The 26,845-nt window shown below is 43.5% G+C and overlaps 1 protein-coding gene across 5 annotated transcripts in view; it reads right to left on the reverse strand.

Annotated features, from left to right (window-relative positions):
- Nucleotides 1–796: 796 nt before the first annotated feature.
- Nucleotides 797–26,845, reverse strand: part of PIGG (phosphatidylinositol glycan anchor biosynthesis class G) — a 101,798-nt gene continuing 75,749 nt past the window's right edge. For 3 of the 5 annotated variants that reach the window (XM_049796309.1, XM_049796307.1, XM_049796306.1), the window contains one exon: nucleotides 797–6,468. In XM_049796309.1, coding sequence (XP_049652266.1) covers nucleotides 6,243–6,468 — 226 coding nt within the window. In that variant the 3' untranslated portion in view covers nucleotides 797–6,242. The remainder of the gene's footprint in view (nucleotides 6,469–26,845) is intronic. The other 2 variants (XM_049796305.1, XR_007505159.1) reach the window with 2 other exon arrangements.

Raw genomic sequence — 26,845 nt, forward strand, 5'->3', positions numbered from 1 at the left:
TGGTAAAATCAGAGGCGTGAAAAAGGCATAGCTGATGCAAGTTTTACCATGGGTAATTTGTCTGGAGACTGTTATCCTGAAGCCCATCTCTGCTGGCTAGCACACTCATCCTTAAGCTGACAACAACGTCATGCAAAAAGGGTGTGCTTTGAGCTACAGATTGAATTGAGTTACACCGTCAGCTAGTACCAGGCTGAAAATGTGTCCTCAACACCCTGCCCAGCTGGGAGGACAATGGTGTTACACTGAGTGGGGGAGACAGCTGCTGAAGGAACAAAGCTATTCCTCATAGCAACCCCAGGTTTCTATCAGATATTGGGAGATAACATGTCCTGTGGGATGAACCTATGTCCCCCATGAGGCAAAATCGAGGAATTAATGTTCACAGGTTTAGTTCTCAGTCTGAAGCCAGAAAAACACCTTCAGAAAGCAAGTCACCTGTGTGTGTCTTCCCAGCATGGGCCTGCAGCGATCACAGCAAGCCCACAAACTTTCATTTCAGGCCTAATAGGCAAGCTGAACATTTTGGGGAATCATCTGAATCATAACAGAAGCAATGGCAAAATAGCACCTTTCATCATCAAATCTGGGAATCCTCAAGCTATGGAGGCACTGAAGCTGGCATGGCTACGGGCAGATGGCATTAAACTTCTCCTTCCAGTGATGCTCACTTCTTGTATCTAACGTATAAATACAAGGCTACATAAAATAAAACCAAAACTAACAGCAGTTTTCAGCTTCAATGTTTATCTCTTAAAAAAACCCAGTGACACAGATGTTTTATTTCCTGCTTCTTAATTTTTTTTATTTTTGTTGTGAAATGAATGACAAAGCTCTTTGAGTTCAGGAAATAGCCTGTGAAACAGTCAGTAAAAAAATGGCAGAGTCAACTTTAAATATAACAAAACCACAGAATCCTTGAAAAACACTGGCTGGAAGAGACAACTGGAGCTTACCCAATACAATGTCCAGAACACAGCAGGGCCAACTAAATAAGGTTGCTTCAAGGTGGGAAAATCTCCCACCTAGACAGTAAACACCCAGAGGAGAAAAGGCTCCTCTGACCTCCTGGCAATGTCCCATACTGCAAGTTGTGCCTGTTGTGTTTGGGGCTGTCCCTGTGCCCTTCTGAGAAGAGTCCACATTCAACATCTCCACACCCTCCCTTCTGGGAACTGACTGCAGCCAAAGGGGTTCCCTGAGATTTCTCATCCTCAGGCCATAACAAGGCACTAATCACTGTGAACTTAAGTAATTAAAGACTATTCATGGTTAACACAAAGGTCTGGAGAGGGTCAGATGAACAAGGACATGCTGAGGATCTCTACTAAGCTAATTGCTTAATCTGCAGTTTACAGTAATTTATTTAGATGATAATCTAATCACTCACTAAGCAATTAGACAATTGCCCCTGCTGTGAAGCCCACTAGGATACTGCCTGAATGAGCACAGGACTCATTATGGGATGCAGAGGGAAGAGCACTTGGGGATTCTGTAAAACTTACAGGACATTTTTAAGGGGACTGATAGAACATGTAAGTCATCATGCAATGCTCAGAGAAAGGACCAAAGGAGGGGAAAAAGAAGGATCAAGATGGCTTGGGGAGGAACAAACATGGGAGAGCAGAGGAAAAAATGGATAAAAAGGGCTGGCTGAGTATAAACAAGTTGCTAGTCAGTGTATTTCTCTGATGGAGCCTTTCACTTCATCACCGCTGTGTGCCCCATCCTCTCATTAAATCCTACTTCTTCTTTGTGAGTGCAGACTCTACTCTAAGTAGGTATGTGTGAAAACCAGTGAACTTCAAGCAGGACACCAATAAGAGAAGAAGTCAAGATACCAGCAACCAGAGCATGGCTGCAAATGTCTGGGGTTCCTGTCTGGGTGCCAGCAGCAGGGGAGGCCATGGGGATTTGGGCCAGGTGTTGGATAAACAATCTATGCAAACGTGTGTGTGTCCGTGTGTGAGTGTGTGCACACGTGTGTGTCTGCTACATGAATACTAATCAGCTGGGGAACAAGATTGGGCTGTCAGTGCTGCTCATGGTCCACTTTGCTGTCTACTGGGGCTCCAGAGCTGTTCCCCAGCCCATGGGCCCCATCCTGCATCACTACCAGGCTCTTCCCAGCCAGGGGCAGGACTCAATGTTTGCCCAGGCCATACTGCAGCTTCCCAGCAGCCCATTTCTCCAGCCTGACAAGGTCGCTCCAAAGGGTGGCCCTCCCCTCCAGCATATACCCAGCTCCCCCCAGTTTGGTACCATCTCCAGATTTGCTCTGGTCTTGCCATCCCCTCATCCAGCTTAGGAAAGATCTTAAATTGCCTTGCCCCCCAGGGACACCACTGCTTACCAGATAACCATGAGACCACAAACCACTCAAGTCAACCCTCAGAAACCAGTGATCCAGTACACCTTCAAGCCCACTGATCTATAGCTCACCACTAGGGCACCAAGTACACCATGTTGAAGGCCTCGCTAAAGTAAAGTTGTCCAACATCCAGTGCTCTTCCCTTCTCCACAGAGTCTGTCATCTCTTCAGAAAAGGCAATCAGGCACCAAAGGGCCAGGCACAAGTTGTCCTGGTAAATCCCTCTTTGTCATTTCCCCTCCATCTAGCTCTTGGGAAATAGTCTCCCTCTCCATCATCTGCCTGGGGACTGACGTGGTTTAACCCCAGCCAGCAACTAAGCACCATGCAGCTGCTCACTCACTCTCCCCCCCAACCCCCAGGGGGATGGGGGAGAAAATCAGGAAAAGAAGTAAAACTCGTGGGTTGAGATAAGAACGGTTTAATAGAACAGAAAAGAAGAAACTAATAATGATAATAACACTGATAAAATGACAACAGTAGTAATAAAAGGATTGGAATGTACAAATGATGCGCAGGGCAATTGCTCACCACCTGCCAACCAACACCCAGCTAGTCCCCGAGTAGCGATTCCCCGCCCCCACTTCCCAGTTCCTAAACTAGATGGGACGTCACATGGTATGGAATACACTGTTGGCCAGTTTGGGTCAGGTGCCCTGGCTGTGTCCTGTGCCAACTTCTTGTGCCCCCTCCAAGCCTTCTTGCTGGCTGAACACCAGAAGCTGAAAAATCCTTGACTTTAAACACTAGTGAGCAACAACTGAAAACATCAGTGTGTTATCAACATTCTTCGCATACTGAACTCAAAACATAGCACTGTACCAGCTACTAGGAAGACAGTTAACTCTATCCCAGATGAAACCAGGACAGGACTGAGGAGGGGCTAATGGCCAGTCATTTCCCAGACCCTCTTTACACTTCTGGAAGACAGCACAATGCTAGCCTCATGAACAACCCCCGATCACAGCCTTTCACAGAGCTGGCAGCCTACAATGAGATCAGCCATCTCCCTTTCCTGGCCAACTGATCAGTGCGACTAGTTTCCTTCCCCTCCTTGTGCTGCTGAAGCACGCAGGGAATTCTTGGTTATTCAGAGGAAGCCCTTCATGGCAACTTGCATCTGTGCCCCCTCCTCCTGTGACTGTGCAGTTGTGGAGATAAATCTTGTTTAATTTGCAAATGCTTTATGTGAGGAATTCCAAAAATTGCCCTGACCTTTACGGACAGCACCACACAGGAGCAGTGGCTTAGCACTGCTGCAAAGGCTGTGGCGCGTGGTGTGGATGTTCTGCTGTCTTATATAGAGCCAAGGAAAACTTGTTTTTTTTTCTACAGAGCAGAAATACAGATATATAGTATCTGAAATATGAATAGGTTGGGTTTTTCTTCTTAAACCTGAATTCATTTACAAGAGTCTCTTCTTAGCTCAAGTTTCATCACACTCTGGATCTTTAGGACCATACTGGACATATGTTACAAGCTTTGAGTGGCAGTAAGCCACACTGACCAATGGTGATCTAGTGAAATCTAGTAGAGGAAGCTATAGACTGGCTGAACCTGGCAGTGACCAGCAGCAAAGATGCTCAGTGGCAAAATTTACCATGTGTCAAAACTTAACCCAAACAGAGAAGTACACAACATCCTTGCTTAGAAAATATTTAAGGAGGAGTCTGTGCCTGTGCACAGGGTACTCCTGTGGAAGCTGCACCCCCAGCTGATAACCACGCCAGAGCAGCAAGAACCAACTCACTTCTTTACTGTCTCCCCAAAAGCTGATGAAGATAAAATAGTATTTCATTTGCCTATACCCAAAGAGAAAGGGTGAAAAAGAATAAAAATGGCAATTCTGAAGCTGAAAGCACCATGTTTTCTTGAAATATCACCCAAACCATGTGTTAACCAAGACAGAGTTGAAAAGTTCCTCCTTCTTCCTTCCTCTCCTGGTCTTGAAAACCATAGTTTTTCCATGCCATTTATTTTCTCCTTGATTCAGTCTGGACATCTTTCAACTTCAGAGAAGAAAGGGGACACTAGGATTATTTAAGTAAGTAATCTGAAGAAATGCAACCTTAATATACACACAATAGTTTAGATTCCATTATTTGATACAATGTCCAAGAGATATACTAGAAGCAAAAAATACCAGAATAAAGGAATAGAAGATCTTGTGGAAGTCAGGCCACATTGTTTTAGGATTCTGTACCCCAGAAGCAACTTCCCCTCCACCTCTTCCATCTCTTTATTAGCACCCTTTCTCTCTGAGTTAAATCTCTTATGAACATATTCTATATGGCATTAGGGAGGATTGCTTAGGAATTAACCAAGTAAGCAGAGAAGATGTCAATAATCCCCATATGGTTGCTAGGCAACAGGTAACCAGAAAAATAATGAGAATGTTGAAAATGGTAAATGTGTACAACATTCACAAATACAAACTATTTTAAATACTCCGTAATTTGCAGTGAAAAAAAATTTATTAAAAGTATTTAATTTTCAAACTTCCAACAGGTCACAGTGAATCATTAAGATCCAGTAGTGCCTTCTCCAGGTGAACAGCAATATGTGGCCAGGGTACTGAAAATTTTGTTGTTTTACAGGTGAAAAAAATGTCATTATTAGTGATCAAGATGGTGTACTATTAATGTGTAAAAATGAAAGGCCTACTTTTTGAGATTTGCTCTATCTGAAACATGAGATGAGAAGTGTATCAGTGATCCTAACAAATGTGCTGTCAGCTATATAGGGCCTAAACTCTTTTTATTTTCACATTTATAACAAAAATTAGAGTTCCCTGCATGCTTCTCTTCTGCTACAGGTCTAATACATTTAGATTAAATCCTATTGGCTGCTAACATGGACAAAAATATGAGGCAAAAACCCCCACATAAAGAATACTGATGCTCAGTATAGTAATCAATGTGTATCTTCTTGACAGAAGCAAGGAAAACAACATTGTTAGGAATTAATTATAGCACACTCAAGTGAGGTGGCTGGACAGGTCACTAGGGGAAAGGTGATGCAAACACACTTTTTATTCTGTTGGTAACTTAGCCCATTAAACTATTTCCCTGCTCATGGATCATAAGTGCGGAAAACACGATCAAATGTTCAGCACAGCTGCCACCAACCTGATTTAACATTTATACAGTAATAAAAAGAAACACAACACTTTAGCAGTGAATGGACTCCATAGAAGATTCATGACTTTGTTAGCCCATTAGCATTTCTTATCCAGTGCCTGAAGTGCAGATCGAAATCCATTACAGATAATGATTGCACTCACCTTACAAAGAAAATACTGCCTTTAAATAGAAATGCTGCCTATGCAAAACAAACAAAAAAAATCTCTTACCTGGGATATTTGTAAAATATTACAATAATTTATAATACTTTCAGTGCACATGCTAGAAACAAAACTAATGAAAAAATCCCCAAAGCTAATAAATATAAGATCTTGTGAACAGCACCAAGAAATACTGCATATTTTTAGGATTCTGTAGTCTAAGAAGGTAAAAAAATTGTATCTGCAAAAGATTTTTCCAGTGCCCATGAGGTGCTGGTCTGTATTTATATTAAGATGTACATTTTTTAATTCAAATCATGTAATATTGCCATTCTATTATTTGGAGAGTGCTATAATGACAGCTATAGAACAAAAGTTATCCATGAAGGAACAGTTTATTTCAATTCAACGTTGTTAAAGCAAACTCAGTTTTGAAATAGGACAGGCCCTTCAAATCCTGATCTTGACTAAAATAAACAAAGTTACTCATCAAATTCTACACAACAATTTAAAGCCATTATTCTCCTTCTCCCATTCTAGTGACACACTGGACATTGCAATGCAGAACTGTGTACTGCACACTTATTTTCAATCTTGCACTTTGTGAGAGTGGTTCTGATCCATGGCTGTGAAGAACAGGCAGATAGCGGCTGTGATGAACACATGCACTCCCTCATAAAGTAGTTTTGGCGAGAAGACGCTCCATATGAACAGGTGGTAACGCAGACCTGTTACCAAAACTATGTAGATGGCAACTGGAACTGAACGCATTAGGGCGTAGCAGAAACAGCCGTGACCCACTGCTGCTGAATTCCTGGTAACAAAAACAGAGAGTTCATTCTCAGGCAAACTTAGTGCAGGCATCCGAGTTCCTCTTTAGCATTATTTCACAACACAAAGAATATTCACAGATCTCCACTTTGTGTTAGAAAACTGATTATTGATGCAACAATGTAACTAATAAAGCTTGTCTTTATCACCTCTACATACGACATAATGTGTAAGTATGTTAAGTGTAAGCATAGCAACTGTCGTAAATGCACCCAGCAGTACACCTCACACTTAAAAGATTCTGTGCTTTAATATACTTTGTTCTAACTGTTAAAATCTCCATTAAGCAGTCTCAAGATAGGTTCGTCTCTTATTGGCCTTCCAGTGCCTTTCCGCAGAATCTGGATGGTAAGAGGCAGAGAAGAAAGACTTCAGTACTCTTCACAAAGCTGCCTAACCTGTACGATGGATAATCAGATGGAGTCTGCTCTCCTTGTAAAGGGCATAAAACTTGCCAGAGTACACTGCTGCCCACAGCCAGTAACATTGTACAAAACAACACAAAAATTGTGCTATTAGAAAACTTTGCAAAGCTAGCTAACATAACATTCTCCAGAGAATACAATATTCTTAGGCTTACATGAGCAATACATTGCATTCCTGTCACAGAAGCTTAGATCAGCTGGGCCCACTGTATTGCAAGAAATGTCTGCCCTGTACATAACCTACGTGGCCCATATCTGCTGCACTGAGGTATTCTGGTGGGTGACAGGAGTCAGATGAAAATGGAAGTGAAAGGGTTTTCTGCACTTTCATTTTAATCCCTTCCCTGAGGTGCAAACGTGCAGCAATGATGCTGCATTGGCATGTGTCCACTTTCCTCAAACCACATGTGCAGAGACTAATTCACACCAAATTCAGATACTCACCTGTTCAGACAAAGGAAGGAATAAAGCTATGTCACTGGAATAATAAGCAGAACATTCTCCTCTCTGGATCAAAATATTTTACATCATCAGTTCCCCAAAGAACACATTGGCAAAAAGCGGAAATGATTTACACTGAAATCCTGATCTGAGAATCTGTTCTGCTCCTCCTGGTTTTTAATTCTGATCTTGTTCCAAGTAATAAAAATTTAAGATGACTAGCACTTCCATCAGATGTAAATTAGTCACTTATGACTAAGTAAGGTACAGAATGCAGTATTTTACATAAACCATTAATCTTATTATTCTTTAAATCAAAATAATTAGGATACAGTCCTGTTTTCCAGCAAAGTCAAGAGCAAATTCCGAAGGCTTTCAGTGGAAGAAAGAACAGGTCACAAAAGCAGCATTGAAAAATCAGCTGACAACAGCAGGTGTGAATGATTGCAAAACATACATTTGGTTCACAGAAAACTATCTCCCTCTCTGCTTAGCCAAGGAAACTGTGACTTAGGAGTGAACTAGGCTGCTCCCTGCTTCTGCATCACTATCTTAAGTCTTCAGTGAGCCTGTGTAAATAACCAGCTTTATGTTTAATAACTGATTTTGTTGACAAGGATTAAACAACTGCAGTTCACTCAGTCTTAGCTGTTTTCATACTGTAAAACCAGTATTTGTAGTAGATGATATAACTGAATAAACAGAGAAAATAGTTTTTGAGTCAGATAGGCAAACAGGCAATTTTTAAACCATTTTCTAGAGTAAAAAAATGCACTTGATAGACCAGCTAGATGAAGGCTATCAGTGGTTGTAGCTATCATATTTATTAAGCTCAATGATGACATTTTCAAGGGAATCCTAAAAGAGAGATGTAAGAGTGTCCACAAACTTATACATCTAGGTTGTTCAAGAGCCCTGCATTTTAAATTTAAATTTCAGTTCATATCTTTTTCCCTAGTTTGTGCTCACCTAACAACACATTTAGTACCCTATTGTGAGAAAGCTCCTAATCGTAAATCAATGGTGTTAATAATTTTTGAAATCCCTACTTTTTTAATTATGAAGAAACTGGCTGGAAGATTATTATCGAATCAAATCTCTGTGTGTTCACATCTTTGGCTCAAAAATTAGGTAGATGTAATACTTTAGATACTTGCATTTTAAACTAGAATGAGAGCACACAGTAATCTTTACTAGTAACATTTAAATTCTGCATGTTCACATTATGATTACTAGCAAAGAATTCCCAAGTCAATAAGTAAATGGTACAATTCTTTCTGTATTCTGATACAGTAAAAATAATGAACTGTTTTCTGCTTACATAATACCTTTACATCGAAAAGGTCTCAGCAATCGCTTTATCTCTTAACAAAAGATAGACACCTACCTGCAGAAGGAAATCTTGGACAGTTTCACAGTATAATACAGTGGTGCAATTTAGAGAAGGCAACAGAAGCACACTGTATCCACAAAGTTAAACTGTTAACGCGGTTCAATAGCAGGATAATTCAGTTTCTTTTGGAGCTAGTATAAGAGTTCACACGTGTTGTTGAAGAAAGAGCACTGGAATGACTGAGCACAAGCAGTTAGACCTACTTGGCTATTCTGATGCTAAGGCAATGACTTAGTTCTTTGAGCACAGCACCATTCTTTCTTGCTTCTGCCAGGCACCCAATTTGCGGAATAGCTAAGAATAATGACTTTGCACACTCCTGCTCATTCTAAGCTCACAGAGTGACCACAGGGTACAGGGCTTCGCCAGGCTACAAGGAACACAGCCAACAGGGATCAAGGTGCTGCTGATAACATGACCAAGACAATCCAGGCAGTTCAGCTGGTTCCCGAGTTCTTCCAAAAGAAGTCACCAGGAGAGCACATAAAGCTGGCTGTGGCATGCCACTCATGTATCCTACCATTTATGAACTGGATCAGCCAGTAATGAATAACCTTGCAACCTCTCAGTGCTGTTTCAGTGGAAGATTACAGGAAACATGTAAAGCATCAACCTGTAACTACTCCACACTGAACTGCCTCTGCAGCATTTAATGCCTTTTCTTATTTAAAGGAGGAGAGCATAGAGGGGTGTAAACCGTATGCACTACCTCCATGTTCTGACAGAACCAGCCCAATATTAAGGCCTCTGCATAATGCAGGAGTAAAAAAATAAGTACCCAGCCTCTGACATTGAGCTCATTTAGCGAGTTAGCTTCTGGGGACTTGAATGAGAAATCCAACTTTGTTAAAGATGACAAAGCATATCCAAACTTCATGTGAGACTGATGCTAAAGATTGCTAGAAAAAACAATGCTTTCGGAAGCTTCTGAAGCAAAGAACACTACAGATTCACATCACTGAACACACCATATTTAGACTGCAAACATTAAGCATAGTCTAGAGCACATACTGGCTTTCAACAAAAATCCTAATTGAATTTTAATTGAATATTTAATACATAGAAAAATATGGCCAAGAAATTGTGCTATTAATAGGTTTTCTACTTCTTGGGATCTCCGAAGTCCTAACTGCCAATGTTTCGTCAACAAATCCTTCACCTCTCACTCCATCTCTAAGGTGGTATTAAAATGGGTAATACAATGTTTGTAAAATGAAAAAATTATGATGCCAAAAACTTGAAAGAAAAACAACTCTTTTCTTGTGAAAGCATGTCTCCCTGTTATATAGAATATTTGGTGGATGGTGGCACAAGTTTTGTAGTTTAAAAATCAAGCAAATAACCTCCACAGACAGCCCTACAAATGCTTCCACAAGGAATTTTAAAATACACTACTTTACATTGTTCCAACCCTTGTTCTAACCCACCAAATTAAATAAACATTCTAGAAATATGCAAGCATATGAGTGAGGAATACCTTAGGATTGTCATTTTTCTGGGATTGAGGGACGGGGGTCATGTCTGGAGGGTTTCAGTAAGAAATGAGCTGAATCCTTTCAACAGAAGTTATCCTCTAGCATTTCTGCCCTTCCAGCTCCTCTTTTCTAGCTGAATATCACTGCCTAGATTACCTCTTACTGGGGATGCTGAATTTGCATATTTGAAGGCAATTTTTACTGTATTAGTGGTACTTTTCTTTCTAGGCTTTCTGCAGTTTCAGTTTGCAAGATCTCCCTGTTTAGTGCTCTCTGAAAAATACTTGGCACTTCGTTAATCTGTCCTGCATATATTAATAAAGGGTTGCAGTCAGAAACAAACCCTGTCGCACTCCAACAGTCTGTCTGTGACATCTTACAAGTATCTGCAATCTGTAAGAAATTCGTCTAATCTAAGCAAATATCAATTAGTTTAGCAACAAGAACAAATTTACTATGTCTCTCCCATATGCTCAGCTAGTATAATTCTTACAGTGCTGTTTTAGATTATAGCACACAAACCTGCACTGACGGAAAAACACTTCATATTTTTAGCAGATCCAAGGGAACCAAAAGTCCTTTCAAAATCTACATGATCAACTGTGGTATAGACTACCAATCAAAACAACATTAATTCTATAGATTCACAATTTTTGACACCAAATCCTATCAACAGGCAGGTGTCAAAAAGGGTAGTTGCCAGCAAGCTAAAAGGGTTGTAGAGTATATTCTACGGCCATGGAAATGAAGGAACTTGGGGACGGCCATTGATTTTCCTGTGTATCCTCTTTCCCAGTAAGAGAGGCGGAGAAGCTGCAATTACCTGAGCAAGGTCAAGTGTCCATGGCAGTAAGTTACAGTGGACTGCAATATAGGGTTCAGCAGTTTCTCATGAAGACTTAGCTGTAAAAGGCTATTAAGACCTGAAAGTTCGATTCTCTTTATTTCAGCATCAAGAGCAGGAAAAACAGGATCATAAAAATGGTTTTGCCTGTTTTCACTGCGGGCATAATCAGTTGTGCTGGGAGCTTCCTGTCAGAAAGAGAAGTAGTATCAGTCACCCAGCAGAGATAACTCTTCTCATTGACATCCACTACTAGCTAACCTGCTTAGAACAGAGCTCTATCTAAAACACAGGGCATGTATCAATTAAGTTTCAGATTTCTTTTTCCATTCTTCGGTCAGGCTTGGCCCCTAAAAATAGTTCAGAGGAACTCCCTAAATTGAATACCCAACAGATTTATATTAGATTGCAAGTAGGAATCCAATTATGCTGGCATTGGGCCAGAAGGTCCGAACAGCCACTCTGAATGGCTATTATCATTTAACTGCTAGGAAAAGAAATCAGCTGTACCTTTAGTAAAGGCTTCCAAAAATCTTGGCAACCTAACTGGAAAGATGTCCACTAGATACAATTCATCCCCTGCATTTGCTCATTTCCCCCAATATACTGATACTGTGGCAATCAACTTACAAAGGACTGGAAACCCTCCGCTTTTCAGCTTCACTTGATCAGTCCTCACCTTCCCTTACAGAAAAAAACACTTCACAAGATCAAACATCCGTGTCTATTTCAGGATTGCAGGCAAAGAGATCGCTAAACTGCACTCTTGGCAACCTGGCCATATAATCTCTAGACTTCTTCACCACAAAGAAGCTACTCCTTTTCAGTAGGTACCTTTGATTCAGGAAACCAGCCTTCTCCATGTAAGCAACAACAGCTATTGATGAGTTCCAGCCATTCTTCAAAGACAGGATTTGCATGAAATCCCGAGTGCTCTGCTTAATATGTTTTTCCTCACTACTTCTGCCGTGGGCCATACTGGTATATATGCAGTTCCTGCCTGTTATCACTGCCTCAAGCTTTCTCATAAGGCTCTGTTCAGGTTAATCCTTAGTATGTGTTACTCTGTTCAGCTCCAAGAAAACCAAAAAAGTTAAATCAGTCTATTCCTGTTGACACTGGCCCAGAGTTTAAAGCAACAAGATATACCCAAATCATTAAAACTTCTAACAAGCAAAACACAAGTCATCATTATTTCAAAGCCCAGTATTAGTCAATTTTCTGCAAGTATTCTTCCAAAATCCACTTAGCACTTCTGAAGACTTCCGCTAGCAAAAAGCCTGAAGCATTTTACATCAGCATCATACATACAGGAAACAACAAGGAAACTTATAGCTTGATTTTCTGTTAAGGTGTATCTATAGGCTTTCCTGCCCACCTTCGTAAACAAACAGCTCCTCATCATCTTAGCTAAAGATGTAAAGAAAAATTGTATCCAAAGATTGTTCTGGACACACAGACTCTGAAGAGACTTAAAATAGACTGTTATCATGTTATTAAATTCAAACTTACCAGTTCAGAATACGTGAAGTGTCATAAGGCATTTCTAGAGGGGTGAGGCACAAATATTTAAGTAATGGCTAGGAAATTATTTAAGTATGGGTAGGAAACTGGCCAACAAGGCCACACTCGGAGGGTGGTAATCAATGGTTTTTACTCAGGCTGGCAGCCTGTCACAAGTAGGGTCCCCAGGGATTGATACTGGGCCCCAAGCTGTTCAACATCTTCATAAGTGATCTGAAAGATAGGATTGAAAGCACCCTCACCAAGTTTGCTGATGACACTAAACTGGGTGGTGAGGTGGACACATCAGAAGGGAAAGCCATCTTACAGAGACCTGGACAGGCTGGAAGAGTGGGCTAGCAAGAACTGTATGAAGTTTTAACAGAGACAAGTGCAAAGTCTTACTCCTGGGACAGAATAACCAAAGGGCCCAATACAGGCTAGGATCTGTGTGGCTGGGGAACAGCCTTGCTGAAAGGGACCTGGGGGTGCTGGTAGACAACAAGCTGAACATGAGTCAGCAGAGCACCGCTGCAGCAACAAAGGTAAATCAGGTCCTGGGCTGCATCCACAGGGAGATTACTAGCTGAGATGGAGATGTGATCATCCCACTCAGTGCTTAGCAGGCCACACCTAGAATACTGTGTTCAGTTCTGGTCCCTACAATTCAAAAAAGATGTGGACAGACTGGAGAAGGTCCAAAGGAGGGCCGGAGATGATCAAAGGGCTGGAGAGCCTGCCCTACAAGGTAAGACTTGTAGGAGTTAGGTCTCCTCTTCCTGGAGAATAGAAGGCTCAGGGAGACCTCATCACAGGATTCCAGTACTCTACAAAGAGGACAGAGGTGGTTTCTTCACCAGATAACACATTGAGAAGAGGCAATGGGTACAAGTTGCACCAGGAAAGGTTTAATCTCTGTATAAGAAAGACATTTTTTACAGTGAGAATAATCAATCACTGAAAAATCTCCCCAGGTATGTGGTAGAGTCCCCATCACTGGAGGTTTTCAAGATGCGACTGGACAGGATGCTAGAAGATCTCATTGAGGCTCCCTTTGCCATGAAAAGTTGGACCAAATGATCTTTCATGGTCCCTTCCAACCTGGGCTGTTCTATGGTTCTGTGAAACAATGCTTGCTCTTCTGCACTGAGGGCAGAGTCATTTCTTTCTTGTATTTTTCCATTACAGTAACTATTTTTAAACTTGTGACTTCACTAAAATAACAGCTCTCTCCTCAGATTACTCCTGCCACCCCAGTAACACACACATTTCAGAAGAACTCGTGCATTTCAAGAAAAGGTGTGAGAACAGAACATAGAAAAATCCTGGATAAATGCAGAAGGACAGTAGCATATGTACAGTCCTATCCACAGCTACCAGAACTAAGCAGTCAGTTATGTTGGCCACAGAACAGAGAAGGAAAGAAAACTAATGGTAAAAAAGAAAAAAGCCTGCAACTAAGAACAGTAAGACAAAGCCATTAATAGCAAAAAGTACAGGTTACTTCTAGAAACATTTCTACAGTAAAGAAGTATGTAAGCAAAAGTCTACAAGTGTGATCCTCTCTTTCCAGAAGTGCCCCTCTGAATGGCTCTGCTTCCTGCTTGAGCAGTAATATAAACCACTGAGAACCCAGCATCATCATGCATCCTTTACTAATTGTAGAGAAGAAATAAAGTTGGTACTATGCTTCAATCTGAAGATTTCTGTTTCAGAATTAAGAGGAAGGAATATCCAAAGTACTGAAGGGGAGAAAATTCCTTTAATGCACTGTGTATACTTCATGCAAAGTTTCAGAATATTGTCCCCCAACTCTCTTCACAGCTTTTTCTGGTGCAACGTGCAGCGAATTCATCTTCAGAGACTCATTATTCCTTGTGGTGCAATGAGATAACTTCTGGGATTATGCAAGGATACTTTTACTGAGGCCAAGTATCATACGTACTTTTTACTTTGGCAAGTTTATAGGAGTGTTGGACTTACAAATAATTTGCATGAAGTTGAATAACTAAAAGCAACAGTACTCAATGTTAGTATAAAGATGGTAAAGCCCCACATGCTTTCTCCTGAAAGCAGAATGGATTACAGAAGGATCTGTAAACCCATACCCTAGGTTCTCTGCAAAGGATGAGACAATGCTAATACCACAAAGCACAAAAGGAACAGTAAATAAAAATGGTTTCACCTTGGCAAGAAATTAAGTGCAAGACCAATTTGATTTTTGAGAAAGATACCTTGGTACACTAGCTGCAGACCGCCTACCTCACTGGACTTCAGCTGAGGACAATGCAGAAAAATCAGCACAGGATTTTTCATGCCATAGCTTTGGTGATACTGTAATGCTAATCTTGGGTCTGACACAGAAAAAGGAACGTAAAAAGACAGTACACAACTTTCAGAAGACTGCAGATATTACTTTGCAGTTTGAGTACGTTCAGTGGCCATGGAACCTAAAAAGACAGCTCTGAGGAAAATGTGGACATCATCTGCTGGACAGAGGGAGGCAGAGAAAGAAAAGGAGACAGAAAGAATGAGGGCAATAGCAATGGAAAGAGAGACACTGCAAGCAAAAAGCAGGGGGAGAGAAGAGCAGAGATGGCTGAGGGTGCAGGAGGGGAAGGGCAAGGGAGAAAGAGGAAGCAGGAGAAGTGGGAGGGAGAAAATAAGTGCAAGTAAGAGAAAGGGAGTGAGAAGACAGGGTGTGAGATACAGGGAACAAGCAGGACAAAAAGAGGGGAAGAGAAGGGCAGAGAGGAAGAGATGGAACACAGGGAAAAGAGCGAGATGGAGACAGAGAGAGGGGAAGAGAGTGCACAAGGAGGGGGTGAGGGAGATGAGAAAGGGAAAGCAAGAGAATGAGATGGAATGAGATGGAATGGGAGAGGGAGTGATACAAAGTGGGCTAGTAATAGGGAAAGAGAAATAGAAAGAGAGGGAATGGGGACAGGGTGAGAGGGACAAGGGAGTGAGAACAAGAGACAAGGGAAATAGAGAGGAAAACAGAGTGGGGGAAAAGAGAGGGAAAGATATAGGAAGGCAGAGAAAGAAAGTGGAAAGAACAAAAAATAGCATGATGGGCAGAGTGACATCAGGAGTGAGCAGAGGGGATGGCGAGAGAAGTGAGGAGACCAGGTGGAAAGGGTGAGAGAAAACAGGATTGAGAGAAAAGTGAATAAAGAGGAAGAGACAAAGGTGGAGTCACACAGGAAAGGCAGAAAGAAAGAGGAAGCAAGACAGAAAGACAGGCAAAGGGAAAGAGAACAAATGAGAGGGAGACTTGGAAAGGAGCACGTGGGATAGACAGACTGAGTGAGAAGCAAAGAGACAGAAATAGAAGCAGGGCAAAGAAAGCTAGAGTATGACTGAGAGGAAAAAAAGAGCATACAGCAAAGAGTGAGAGGAAATAAAGTGAGTCAGGAAGAGGTAAAGAAAAGCAAAGGTAAGACAGCAAGCAAGAAGGAGATGAGAGGCAGAAGGAAAGAGCAAGCACAGGCAGAGATTGACAGAAAGTGAACAAGAGAGAAGGACACAAAATGAAAGAAGCAGAGGGAAAGACAGTGAGCATGAGGTAAAGAGAGCAAAAGGGAAAGAGACATGGTGGGACAGTTTCAGAGTGGAAAGGGAAGGGAGAGACAGCAACAGGGACAGAGAGATTGAGAACAAGAGAGGGGAGCAGGCAATTGAAGAGGAGAGAATGAGCAAAGAGAAAAGGCAGAGGGACAGACAGCAACAGGTAAAGAGAGGCAGAGGGAAAAGAGAGAGAATGAGCAAAAGACAGTGAATGGGAAAGAGCGAATGAGAGGGAAAGTGCACAAGTGAGCCGGGGAGAGTGGCAAAGGAAACAAGTGTGAGGAAAGGGAAGAGCAAGAGGAACAAAGAGCAACAGAGAAAGGAGAGGGAAAGACAACTAGCAGGAGAGAAGGAGCAAGAGAGCAAGTGGTTTGCACAACAGTTTCTAGGTTCTCCTTTGGGATCTCCTGGTGACAGGGTCCAGGAACACTGGGGGACTCCTGGGAACCCTTGGAGAAATTTGAGTGTACATGCCCCTCCAAGGTAAGAACAAGGTAAGGGGAGCCACAGGGCTGTGGGCCTGAGGAATGTCGTGGTTTAACTCCAGCCAGCAACTAAGCACCACGCAGCTGCTCACTCACTCCCCTCCCCACCCAGTGGTATGCGGAAGAAAATCGGGAAAAAGAAGTAAAACTCATGGGTTGAGATAAGCACGGTTTAATAGAACAGAAAAGAAGAAACTAATAATGATAATAATAACACTAATAAAATGACAACAGCAATAATAAAAGGATTGGAATGTACAAACGATGTGCAGTGCAATTGCTCACCACTCGCCAATCGACACCCAGCTAGTCCCCAAGTGGCGATCCCCCACCCTCCGCCCACTCTGCCCAGTTTATATACTAGATGTGGCGTCACATGGCATGGAATACCCTGTTGGCCAGTTTGGGTCAGGTGCCCTGGCTGTGTCCTGTGCCAACTTCTTGTGCCCCTCCAGCTCTCTTGCTGGTTGGGCATGAGAAGCTGAAAAATCCTTTACTTTAGTCTAAACACTACTGAGCAACAACTGAAAACATCAGTTTGTTATCAACATTCTTCGCATGCTGAACTCAAAACATAGCACCATACCAGCTACTAGGAAGACAGTTAACTCTATCCCAGCTGAAACCAGGACAGGAAGCTCCAGCAGTTTCTAATGTGTTCAGTCAGCTGCCCTTGACCCAGGGTGCCTGAAGACTTTGTTATAGCTGTTGTCTGGCAAGAAAGGGTCAAGCACCTGTACAGCTGGTAGGCCTAGAGCATGGCTAAGAGACACAGCAGTTTGTGCAGTAGGGTGCAATGAATGGATCCTGATCTCAATTCAGACCAGCCTGAACATTCTCAGGCATAGTAGTGATGCACCAGAGTACATTCTCCAGCAGCTCTTGGAGCAGCTGTCCCAGATGGAGTTTTCGATAGCAGGTGCAGGTCTGCAAGTCCCCAGCTGCAGGGATTGTGCAAAGGCCTCCCCCTAAGCCTTGCAGACATGGTCTTCTTTCCTGCATCAGATACACTGTTGTTGAAGAGCTGTGTCACCAAGTGGAGGAGTTACGGGACGAAGTGAGAAGGCTTTGCACCATCAGAGAGGATGAAGGAGAGACATGATCTTCTCAGAGACCCTATAGCTTTGACGGCTCTGGACCCCAACTGCAGTGTAGACACAGCCAAAGTCTGTCCCTAGCAGACTGATAAGTGAAAACTCTGTGGAAGGTCAAGGCTGGAAGACCATGACTTCGGCACCAAGAGGAAGGCTCCTGCTCCACCTGAAGGCTTTCAACTATGGAAAAGATTCACTGTCATCAAAGCTGAGGAGGATCTAGGTGTGCTTTCGAAAGAGCTTACAGGTAAGGATTACAAAGCAGACCAGTACAGATGACACTGTCTGCTACAGGCTGCCTGACCAGGAAGAATAAGTAGATGAGAACTTCTACTGATAGCTATAAATAGCCTCATGTTTGTGGGCCGTGGTCCTCATGATGTACTTCAACCACGCCAACATCTGCTGGAGGGACAACACAGCAGGGCATAAGCAATTCAGGAGGTTCCTGGAGAGCATCAGTGATAACTTCCTGATCCAACTGACAGAGGAGCCTATGAGAAGAGGTGCTCTGCTGGACCTCATTTTCACAAACAGGGAAGGACTTGTTGGGGCTGTGAAATTCAAAGGCAGCCTTGGCTGCAGTGACCATGCAATGGGGACTCCCGAGAGGAGGGAAGAGGGAAAAAAGCAAGATCACAACCCTTGACTTCAGGTAAACAGATTTTGGCCTCTCCAGGGATCTGCTTCAAAATCTTGTGGGAAAAGACCCTGGAGGGAAGAGAGGTCCAAGAAAACTGGCTGATATTTGAGGACCACCTCCTCCAAGCTCAAGTTCAGCCCAGTGAGCAGGAATTCCGGCACAAATGCCAGGAGGCCTGTACGGATGAACAAGTACCTTCTGGCAAAAGTCAAACATAAAAAGGAAGCATACAGAAGGTGGAAGCAGGGACAGGTAACCTGGAAGGAATACAGAGACACTCTGTATGTCCAAGCGTACAGAGATGTAGGTAGAAAAGTCAAAGCCCATGTGGAATTGAATCTGGCAAGGGTTGTCAAACTCAACAAGAAGGGCTTCTATACAAGTACATGAATGGGAAAAGAATGACTGGGGAAAACATGTTGCTGCTGCTAAAGGCAGCAGGGGACCTGGTGACACAAAACATATAAAATGCTGAGGTACTGAATACCTTCTTCACCTCAGCCTTTGCTAATAAGACTGTTCTTCAGAAATCTAAGCACTCTCAGACCCAGAGAAAGCAGACAGTAAGGAAGACTCACCCCTGGTGGAAGAGGATCAGGTTAGAGAAGAATACTTAAGCAAACCGGACATACATTAAGTTCATGGGCACTGATGGCATGCACCTGTGAATACTGAGGGAGCTGCCTGATGTCATTGCAAGGGCTCAATCTTTGAATGAACATGGGAACTGAGAAAGGTGCCTGAGGACTGGAAGAAAGCAACTGTCACTCCTATCTTCAAAAAGGAAGACCCAAGGTACAATAGGCCAGTCAGCCTCACCTTGATCCCTGGGAAGGTGATGGATCAACTATTCCCGGAAACCATTCCAGGCTCATGAAGGACAAGAAGGTGATCAGGAGTAGTCAGCATGGATTCACCAAGAGGAAGTCATGCTTGACCAACCTGATAACCTTCTACAGTGAAATGGCTGGCCGAGTAGATGAGGTGAGAGCAGTGGATATAGCTTACCTAGATTTCAGTAAGGCTTTTGACACTGTCTCCCATAATATCCTCAGAGAAAAGCTAGTAAGTGTGGGCTGGAAAAGCAGACAGTGAGGGGGATTGAAAACTGGCTTAATGGTCAAGCCCAGAGCGTGGTGAACACTGGTACAAAGTCTAGATGGAGGCCAGTGACTAGTGCTGTAGGGATCAACACAGGGTCCAATACTGTTCAACATTTTTGTTAATGACCTGGATGATGGGGCAGAGCGTGCCCTCAGCAAGTTTCCTGATCATGCAAAACCAGGAGGAAAGGCTGATACACCAGAAGGCTGTGCTGACATTCAAAGGGACCTCAACAGGTTGGAGAAATGGGCCAACATGAACCTCAAGAAGTTCAACAAAGGGAAGTGCAAAGTCCTGTACCTGGGGAGGAAAAAGCCCCCACACCAATACATGCTGGGGGCCACCTAGCTGGCAAATAGCTTTGCAGAAAAGGACCTGGGGGTCATGTGGACACCAAGCTGTCATGAGCCAGCAATGCACCCTTGTGGCAGAAGCCAATGGTAACCTGGGCTGCATTAGGAGGAGTGCTGCCAGCAGGTCAAGGGAGGGGATCCTTGCCCTCTATCCAGCCCTGATGAGGCCACACCTGCAGTGCTGTGTCCAGTTCTGGGTTTTCCACTACAAAATACATATGGAGCTACTGGAAAGAGTCCAGTGAAGGGGCATTAAGATGATGAAGGGACTGGAACATCTCTCCTATGACAAAAGGCTGAGAGAGCTAGTTTTGCTTAGCCTAGAGAAGGCTCAGGGAGGATCTTATAAAAGTATATAAATACCTGAAGGGAGACTGCCAAGAGAATGAAGCCAGGCCCGTGGTGCCCAGTGACAGGACAACAGGCAATGGGCACAAACACACACAGGAGGTTCGCTCTGAACATCAGGAAATGCTTTTTTACTGAAGGATGACTGACCACTGGCACAGGTTGCCCAGAGAGTTTGTGGCGTCTCCATCCTTGTAGATATTCAAAACCATCTGAACATGGTCCTCAACAAGAGGGTCTAGGTGGCCCTGCTAGAGCACAGGGGCTGGACAAGACAACCTCCAGAGGTCCCTTCCATCCTCAACCATTCTGTGATTCTGTGAAGCAGGTATGAGAATGAAAGGAAAGGAGCAAGAGGGAAAGAGTGGGGGGCAGGGCATAGAGGCAGAGGGAAAGAAAGCAATTGAGAGAGAAAGAAGCAGAAGGAAAGAGCAAGAGGGAAAGAAAGGGAGTGAGTGTCAAAAGGAGCAGTCAAGACTGAGACACAGGAATAGGAAGAGGTAGCTAGAGGGGGAAAGAGTGAGCAAGAATGGAAGAGAGGCAGAGGAAAGAGCAAGCAAGAGGGGAAGAGTGATCAGGACAGGGAGAAGAGAGAGAGATAGAAAGGGAAAGAGGCAGAGTGCAAGAGTGGAAGAAATACTGCAATTGAGAGGGAAAGAGATAATAAGAGGAAGAGGCCAAGCAAGTGGCAAGGTGAAAATGTATATGAAAGAAAATTGGTGGAAAAGTTGGTCAGTGAGAAAGTGAGACAGCAAGAGGGACAGAGACAGAAGGAAAAAGAGAAAGCAAACACAAGGGAAAGAGTGAGAGGTAAACAAAGGGAGCAAGAGGGAATGAGAAGCAGACAGGAGAGGTTGTGCAAGTCAGAGCAATCAGGACAGAAGGTGAGACAACGAGAGAGAGGGAGGGAAGGACACTGGGCAAGAGGTGAGCTGAGACAGAGGGGAAAAATGAAAGAGAAAAACAACACATGAAAATGAAAGACATCAAGAAAAAGGAAAGGAGAGGCAGGGAGAGTCAGAGGGGACAAAATAGCATTAACAGTGACAGGGAATGAAGAAGGGAAAAGTGGAAGAGTGGAAGTAAGTGGGTATAGAAGAAAACAAGACAGACAAGCAGAAGGAAACAGAGCAGCTGAGAGGGAAAGAGAAAGTGATCAAGGAGAAATGCAGAATGAAGCTAAGTGAGTGGGAAAGAGAGAGGGACACAAAGGCAGAAGGAAAGAGGCAAAGAGAACAGGAGGGAAAGAGTGAGACGGAAAGATTGTGAGAGCAAAAGAGGGGCTGATGGAAAGTGAGTGAGAGTGAAGAAAAGCAAGAGGCAAAGACAGCAAGCAATAGGCAAAGAAGGAAAACAAAGGAAAGAGAGGGGAAAGCAAGGGGGGAAAAAGGGAAAGAAAGATGGAAAAGTAAGCAAGAGGGCAAGAGCAAGAATAAAAGGGAATTAGTGAGAGACAAGGACAGAGAGCGGGGGGGGAGTGTGACAAAAGACTAGAAGGAAAGTGGGAGGGGAAAGAGGGAGTGAGAGAAAGGAGAAAGGAGAGAGAGGGAAAGCACATTACAGGGAGGCATTAGGAAAGAGTAAATAAGAGGGAAAGAGTGAGCATGAGAGAAAGAGGGAAAGCAATGAGAAAAGGCAAAGCATGCAAGACAGGGTAAGCATCTGCAAGGCAGAAAGCGTGCCTAAGAAAGAAAGCACGCATAAGGGATATCAAGAAAAAGAGAAGAAAAGAGCGAGAGCAAGTGCATGTGCAGGAGAAGGAAACCATCTACGACAGAGGGACAGCATGTGACAGGGTGAGCATTCATGTGAAAAATAGGAAAAGGTATGTAAGAGAGAGGGCAAGAACATGCAAGAAAGAGGGGAAGAGCACATGCAAGAAACTGCATAAGAAGGAAAGTACAAGAAATTGAAAGCATGTAAGAAAGGAGGAAAGCATGTGCAAGAGAGGGAGATTTGAACAAGGGGGGATAGCGTCCATGACAGAATACATACATGAAAAAGATGGAAAGCTCAAGAAATCAAAGAAGAGGGGAAAAGCAAAAGAAAGGAAGCAGGAGAGCAAGACTAAAAGAGTGAAAGATTGAGAGGGAAAGAGTGAGTGAGACAGAAACTGCGAGAACAACAAAAAGTGCATATGAGTGGGAAAGTGTGCATGAGTATGGAAAACTATGCACGGGAGCAGGGGAGTGGGGTGGTGGTGCATGCAAGAGAGAGAAGGGACACAGAAAGAGAAGGAAAGCCCATGAGAGCAAGAGGGAAAGCATGCAAGGTAAAAGGCACGCACAAGAAGAGGAGAGCATGTATATAATGGGAAGCATGCAAAAGGGAGAAAGCGTAACAGAGAGGGAAAGTGTGTAAGACTGAGAGTGACAGAGAATGATCATGTGTTCATGAGAGAAGGAAAGAATGCTCAAGAAAGGGGAAAAGGGGGGAAAGCAAGACATGGGGGGAAGCACATCAGCACACGGGAGAGGTGAGAAAACAATACTGCACCTGAGGGAAAAGAGAAAGTAGGAAAGAACATGCAAGAGAGAGGGGACATGTCTGAGAAGACATGAATGCACATGCAAGAAGTGTGGGAGAGAGAAATGGGGAAATTCTGTCACTAAGAGACAGCAGGAAAACACAAGATAGATGGGGGAAGTGGCAAGAGAGAGTAGCAGACAGGGAAGGGGGAAGGGGTGTGTGAGAGAGAACACAGGCAAGACAGAAAAGGAAAGTGTGCAAGGCAGAGAAAGCCGGGGTAGGGTGGGGGGAGGGCGGGGCAGGCAGGAATAGAAGGCACATCAATGAGAAAGAAAATGCACAAGAGGCAGAGGAAAAGCATAAGACAGTGAGAAGGAAAAAGCATGCAACAGAGGGAAGGAGCATGTGAGGGGGGAAAGAGGGGAAATGCCCCCCCAAAAGGGAAAGCATGCAAAAGAGAACAGAGGAAAAACAACACACAAGAAAGAGCAAGCACAGGAAAACATGAACATATGAGATAAGGAAAGCATGCAATACAGAGGGAAACCATGAGAGAGGGGCAGCATGAGTAAGGAAGAGATACTATGAGTGGGAGGGGGAGGCAAAGCACACAAAAGAGAAGTAAAGCGCAAGATTCCAAGAAAAATGGAAGAGCAAGAGAGCAACAAGAAAAGAGTGACAGGGTGAAAAGTGCACAAGAAAGAAAGCTTGTATGAGAAAGAAAGCAAAAGAAAGAGAGACTTTTTTAAAAGGTACATGAGATTGGGAAAGCATGCAAGACAAAAAGCATGGGAGAGGGAAAGGTGCAAGCATGAGAGTGGAAAAGCATGCAAGAGAAAGTGGGAAAGTTTAAGAAATTAAGATGGGGAAAAGAGCGAGAGAAGGAATGAGATGGTGAGAGTAAAACAGAGGGAGACTGCAAGGGAGAGGGAAAGTACATGGGACAGGAAAATCACACGAGAGAGGAAAAGCACACAGTAAGAAAAGTGTGAAAGCAGGAAAGCCTGCAGAAGAATGAGAGCAAGAAAGAGAGCGAGAGCAAGCACACAAGAAAGGAAAAGAACATGAAAGAGCAGAAGCATGGGGGATGGGGGCATACAGGAGAGAAACCACAAGTAAGAGGGAAAGCACGTGAGACAAAATCAGGGAGCATGTGTGTGCAAGAAAGGAGAAAAGCATGCATGAGAGTGAGAGGAAACATGTTGCAGCATACTCACAACAAAAGGAAAGCATGTGCAAGGAAAAGGTAAAGCACGGGAGAGATGGAAAGCCCAATAACAGGAAAGCACTTGTGAGATGGAGATAGAAGTGTGCAAAAGAGCAGAAGAGCATGCGTGAGAGAGAAAGCATGAGTGATAAAGGGAGAGAGGGATGGTGTACACATGACAGAAAAAGGCCATATGCTAGACAGTGAGGAAAACATGCTAGAGAGAAAGCAAGAATATGCAAAACAGAGAGGGAAAGCATGAGAGAGATGTGAAGAACAAAAGAGGGGTAGAGAAAATGAGAGGAAAAGAGAGGGAAAGCATGTCTGCAAAAGACTGTCAAAAAGCATTAAAAAGCATGAGACCGTGAGTGGGAAAGAGTGCTGCAAAACGGAAGGGAAGAGTGCATTAGAAGGAAAACAAGAGAGAAAAACTGCATGCAAGGAAGAGAAGCCCCAGAACTCAAGAAAAAGGCAAAAAGAGAAAAGTGAGAGAGCACAAGGGGAAAAGCAAGAGAGTAAGAGGGAAAGCATAAGGTGGCATGAAAAAGCACGCAGAGAGGGAAAGTGCACATCAGAATTCTTGAGAGTGAAAGCATGAAAGAGCATGTACTGGGTCTGGCTGGTATGGAATTAACTTTTTTTATAGCAGCTTGTATGGTGCTGTGTTTTAGATTTGTGATGAAAACAGTGTTGTTAACACACCGGAAAGCACATATGTGAAAGTGAGAGAAAGAGAGGGAGCACACACCGATGTTTTAGTTACTGCTGAACATTGCATGCATATCATCAAGGCCTCAATTTCTCATGCTGACCCCCAGTGAGTAGGCTGGGGGTGCACAGGAAGCTGGGAATGGACACAGCTGGGACAGCTGACCAATAGGATATCCCGTATGTTGCGCTCAGCAATGACAGCTGGGGGAGAAGAGGAGGAAGGGGGGATGTTTATAGTTACAGTATGTCTTCCCAAGTAACTGTTATGCATGCTAAAGCCCTATTTTCCAGGCAAGTGGCTAAACATCTGCTTGCCAATGGGAAGCAGTGAATAAATTCCACATTTTGCTTTGCTTGCACACATAGCTTTTCTTCACTTATTAACCTGTTTCTATCTTCATCCATGAGTTTTCTCACATTTGCCCTTCTGATTCTCTCCCTCATCCCACTGAGAGGAGAGCAAAGCAAATGGCTGTGCAGTGCTTAACTGCAGACTGGGGTTAACCCATAACAGAGAGAAAATTAATGACAGAGGGAAAGCCTACAGAGGAAAAGTATGAGAGAGACTGAAACATGCAAGAGAAAGTACAAGCAAGCAAGAAGGAAAGCACACAAAAGATATGGAAATGGGATGTACAAGAGAGGAAAAACATGCACTGGAGGAATAGCATGTGAGAAAGGGAAAGAATGCAAGAAAAAGCATGAGAAAGTGTGATGGAGAGGGAAGGAGAGAGTGCACAAGAGGGGAAATTGCAGGAGAGGACATAAAAAGCCCATGACAGCAAGAAACAGCATGCAAGAGAGAGAACATGCGCAAGACAGACGGTAAGCCCTCACACGCAAGAAAGAGGGAAAGAGCATGACAGAAAGAGGAAGGGGCACAACAGAGGGGAAGCACAAGAAGGAGGAAAAGCAAACATGCATGCAACAGAAATGGGACAGTGTGCAGGTGCGAGAGAGAGCAAATGCCCAAGATTAAGGGAAAGAGTACACAAGAGAGGGAAACTACACAGAATCTATAAGGAAAGCAGACACGAGAGGTAAAGACAGAGTACGCATGAGAGAGGGGGAACCATTCAAGACAAACTGTGTGCAAGAGGTAAGCATGAGATACAGGGAAAGCCTGAGACACAGGAAGTGTGTAAGTCAGAAGGGGAAGTGTGAGTGTTAGCAAAAGAAAGTGCAAGGCAGACAAAGCACAAGAAAAAGAGAGAAAAGCACATGTAAGATATGTGAAATGCAGGGGAAAGTGCAGACAGAGCAGGAAAACAGGCAAGGGAGAGAGGGATGAGAAAGAGAGAAACCGTTTGTGAAAAAGCATGTAACAGAGAAAGTATAAATGTGACCACGAAAAAAAAGGCGAGGCAGAATGTCAGGGAAAGTGGATCCATGAGAAAGGGGTGGTAAAAGAGAGAAAGGAAGTGTGCCCGGGAGGAAGGGAAAGCACACACAATAAAGAAACAGTGCATGACAGAGAAGTAATGTGGGGGGAGAGAGAGAAAGAGAAATCAAGAAAGACTTGAAAAGCATGAAGAGTGTCCAAGAGAGAGGGGGACAGATGTATGGGACAGAGGCAAAGCACATAAGAGAGGGAACGAAACCTTACACGGCAGGGAGGAAGAGAAAGCATGTGAGAGGGAGTAAAAGAGCATGAGAGAGACAAGTTCAACGAAGAAGGGAAGTATCTGAGAGGGAAAGGAGGCATAAGAGGGGAACATGTGTTAACTGAGAAAGCTCAAGAGAGCATGAAAGTGAGAAACATTCACAGTAGAGACAAGGAAAGCTTGAGCTAACAAAAGGGAAAGCACATCTGAGAAAGTGAAAACATGAGGGGGGGAATGCACATGATAGAGCGGGAAACTGTGACTGAGAGAAAGCACATGAGAGAAAAATGAAATGCGTGAGAGAGGGAAAAGTGTGCCAGAGACAGAAAAGGAAAGCAAATAGCAGGGTGGTGGCAGGGAAGTGCACATATGTGAAAGTGAGAGAAAGAGAGGGAGCATGCACAAGAGAGGTGAAAGGTGCAACAGAAAGAGCACGGGAAAGGTGCCAGAGAGGGGAAAGGCACACTAAAAAAGATGAAAGATACGAGACAGTAAATATATGGAAAAAAGAAGACATTCATTAGAGATGGAATGCACACATGACAGAGAGAAAGCATGTGACAGAAGAGGGAAAGCATGCAAGACAGCACGAGGGAGGAAGGAAAAGGGTTGCATAAGGAAGGGAAACCATGCCCAAGGGAGGGAAGGTACAAGCAAGAAAGACAGATGGAAAGCACAACCCATAGACAGA

The sequence above is a fragment of the Accipiter gentilis genome, chromosome Z (genome assembly GCF_929443795.1).
Source record: "Accipiter gentilis chromosome Z, bAccGen1.1, whole genome shotgun sequence".
Classification (NCBI taxonomy): domain Eukaryota; kingdom Metazoa; phylum Chordata; class Aves; order Accipitriformes; family Accipitridae; genus Astur; species Astur gentilis.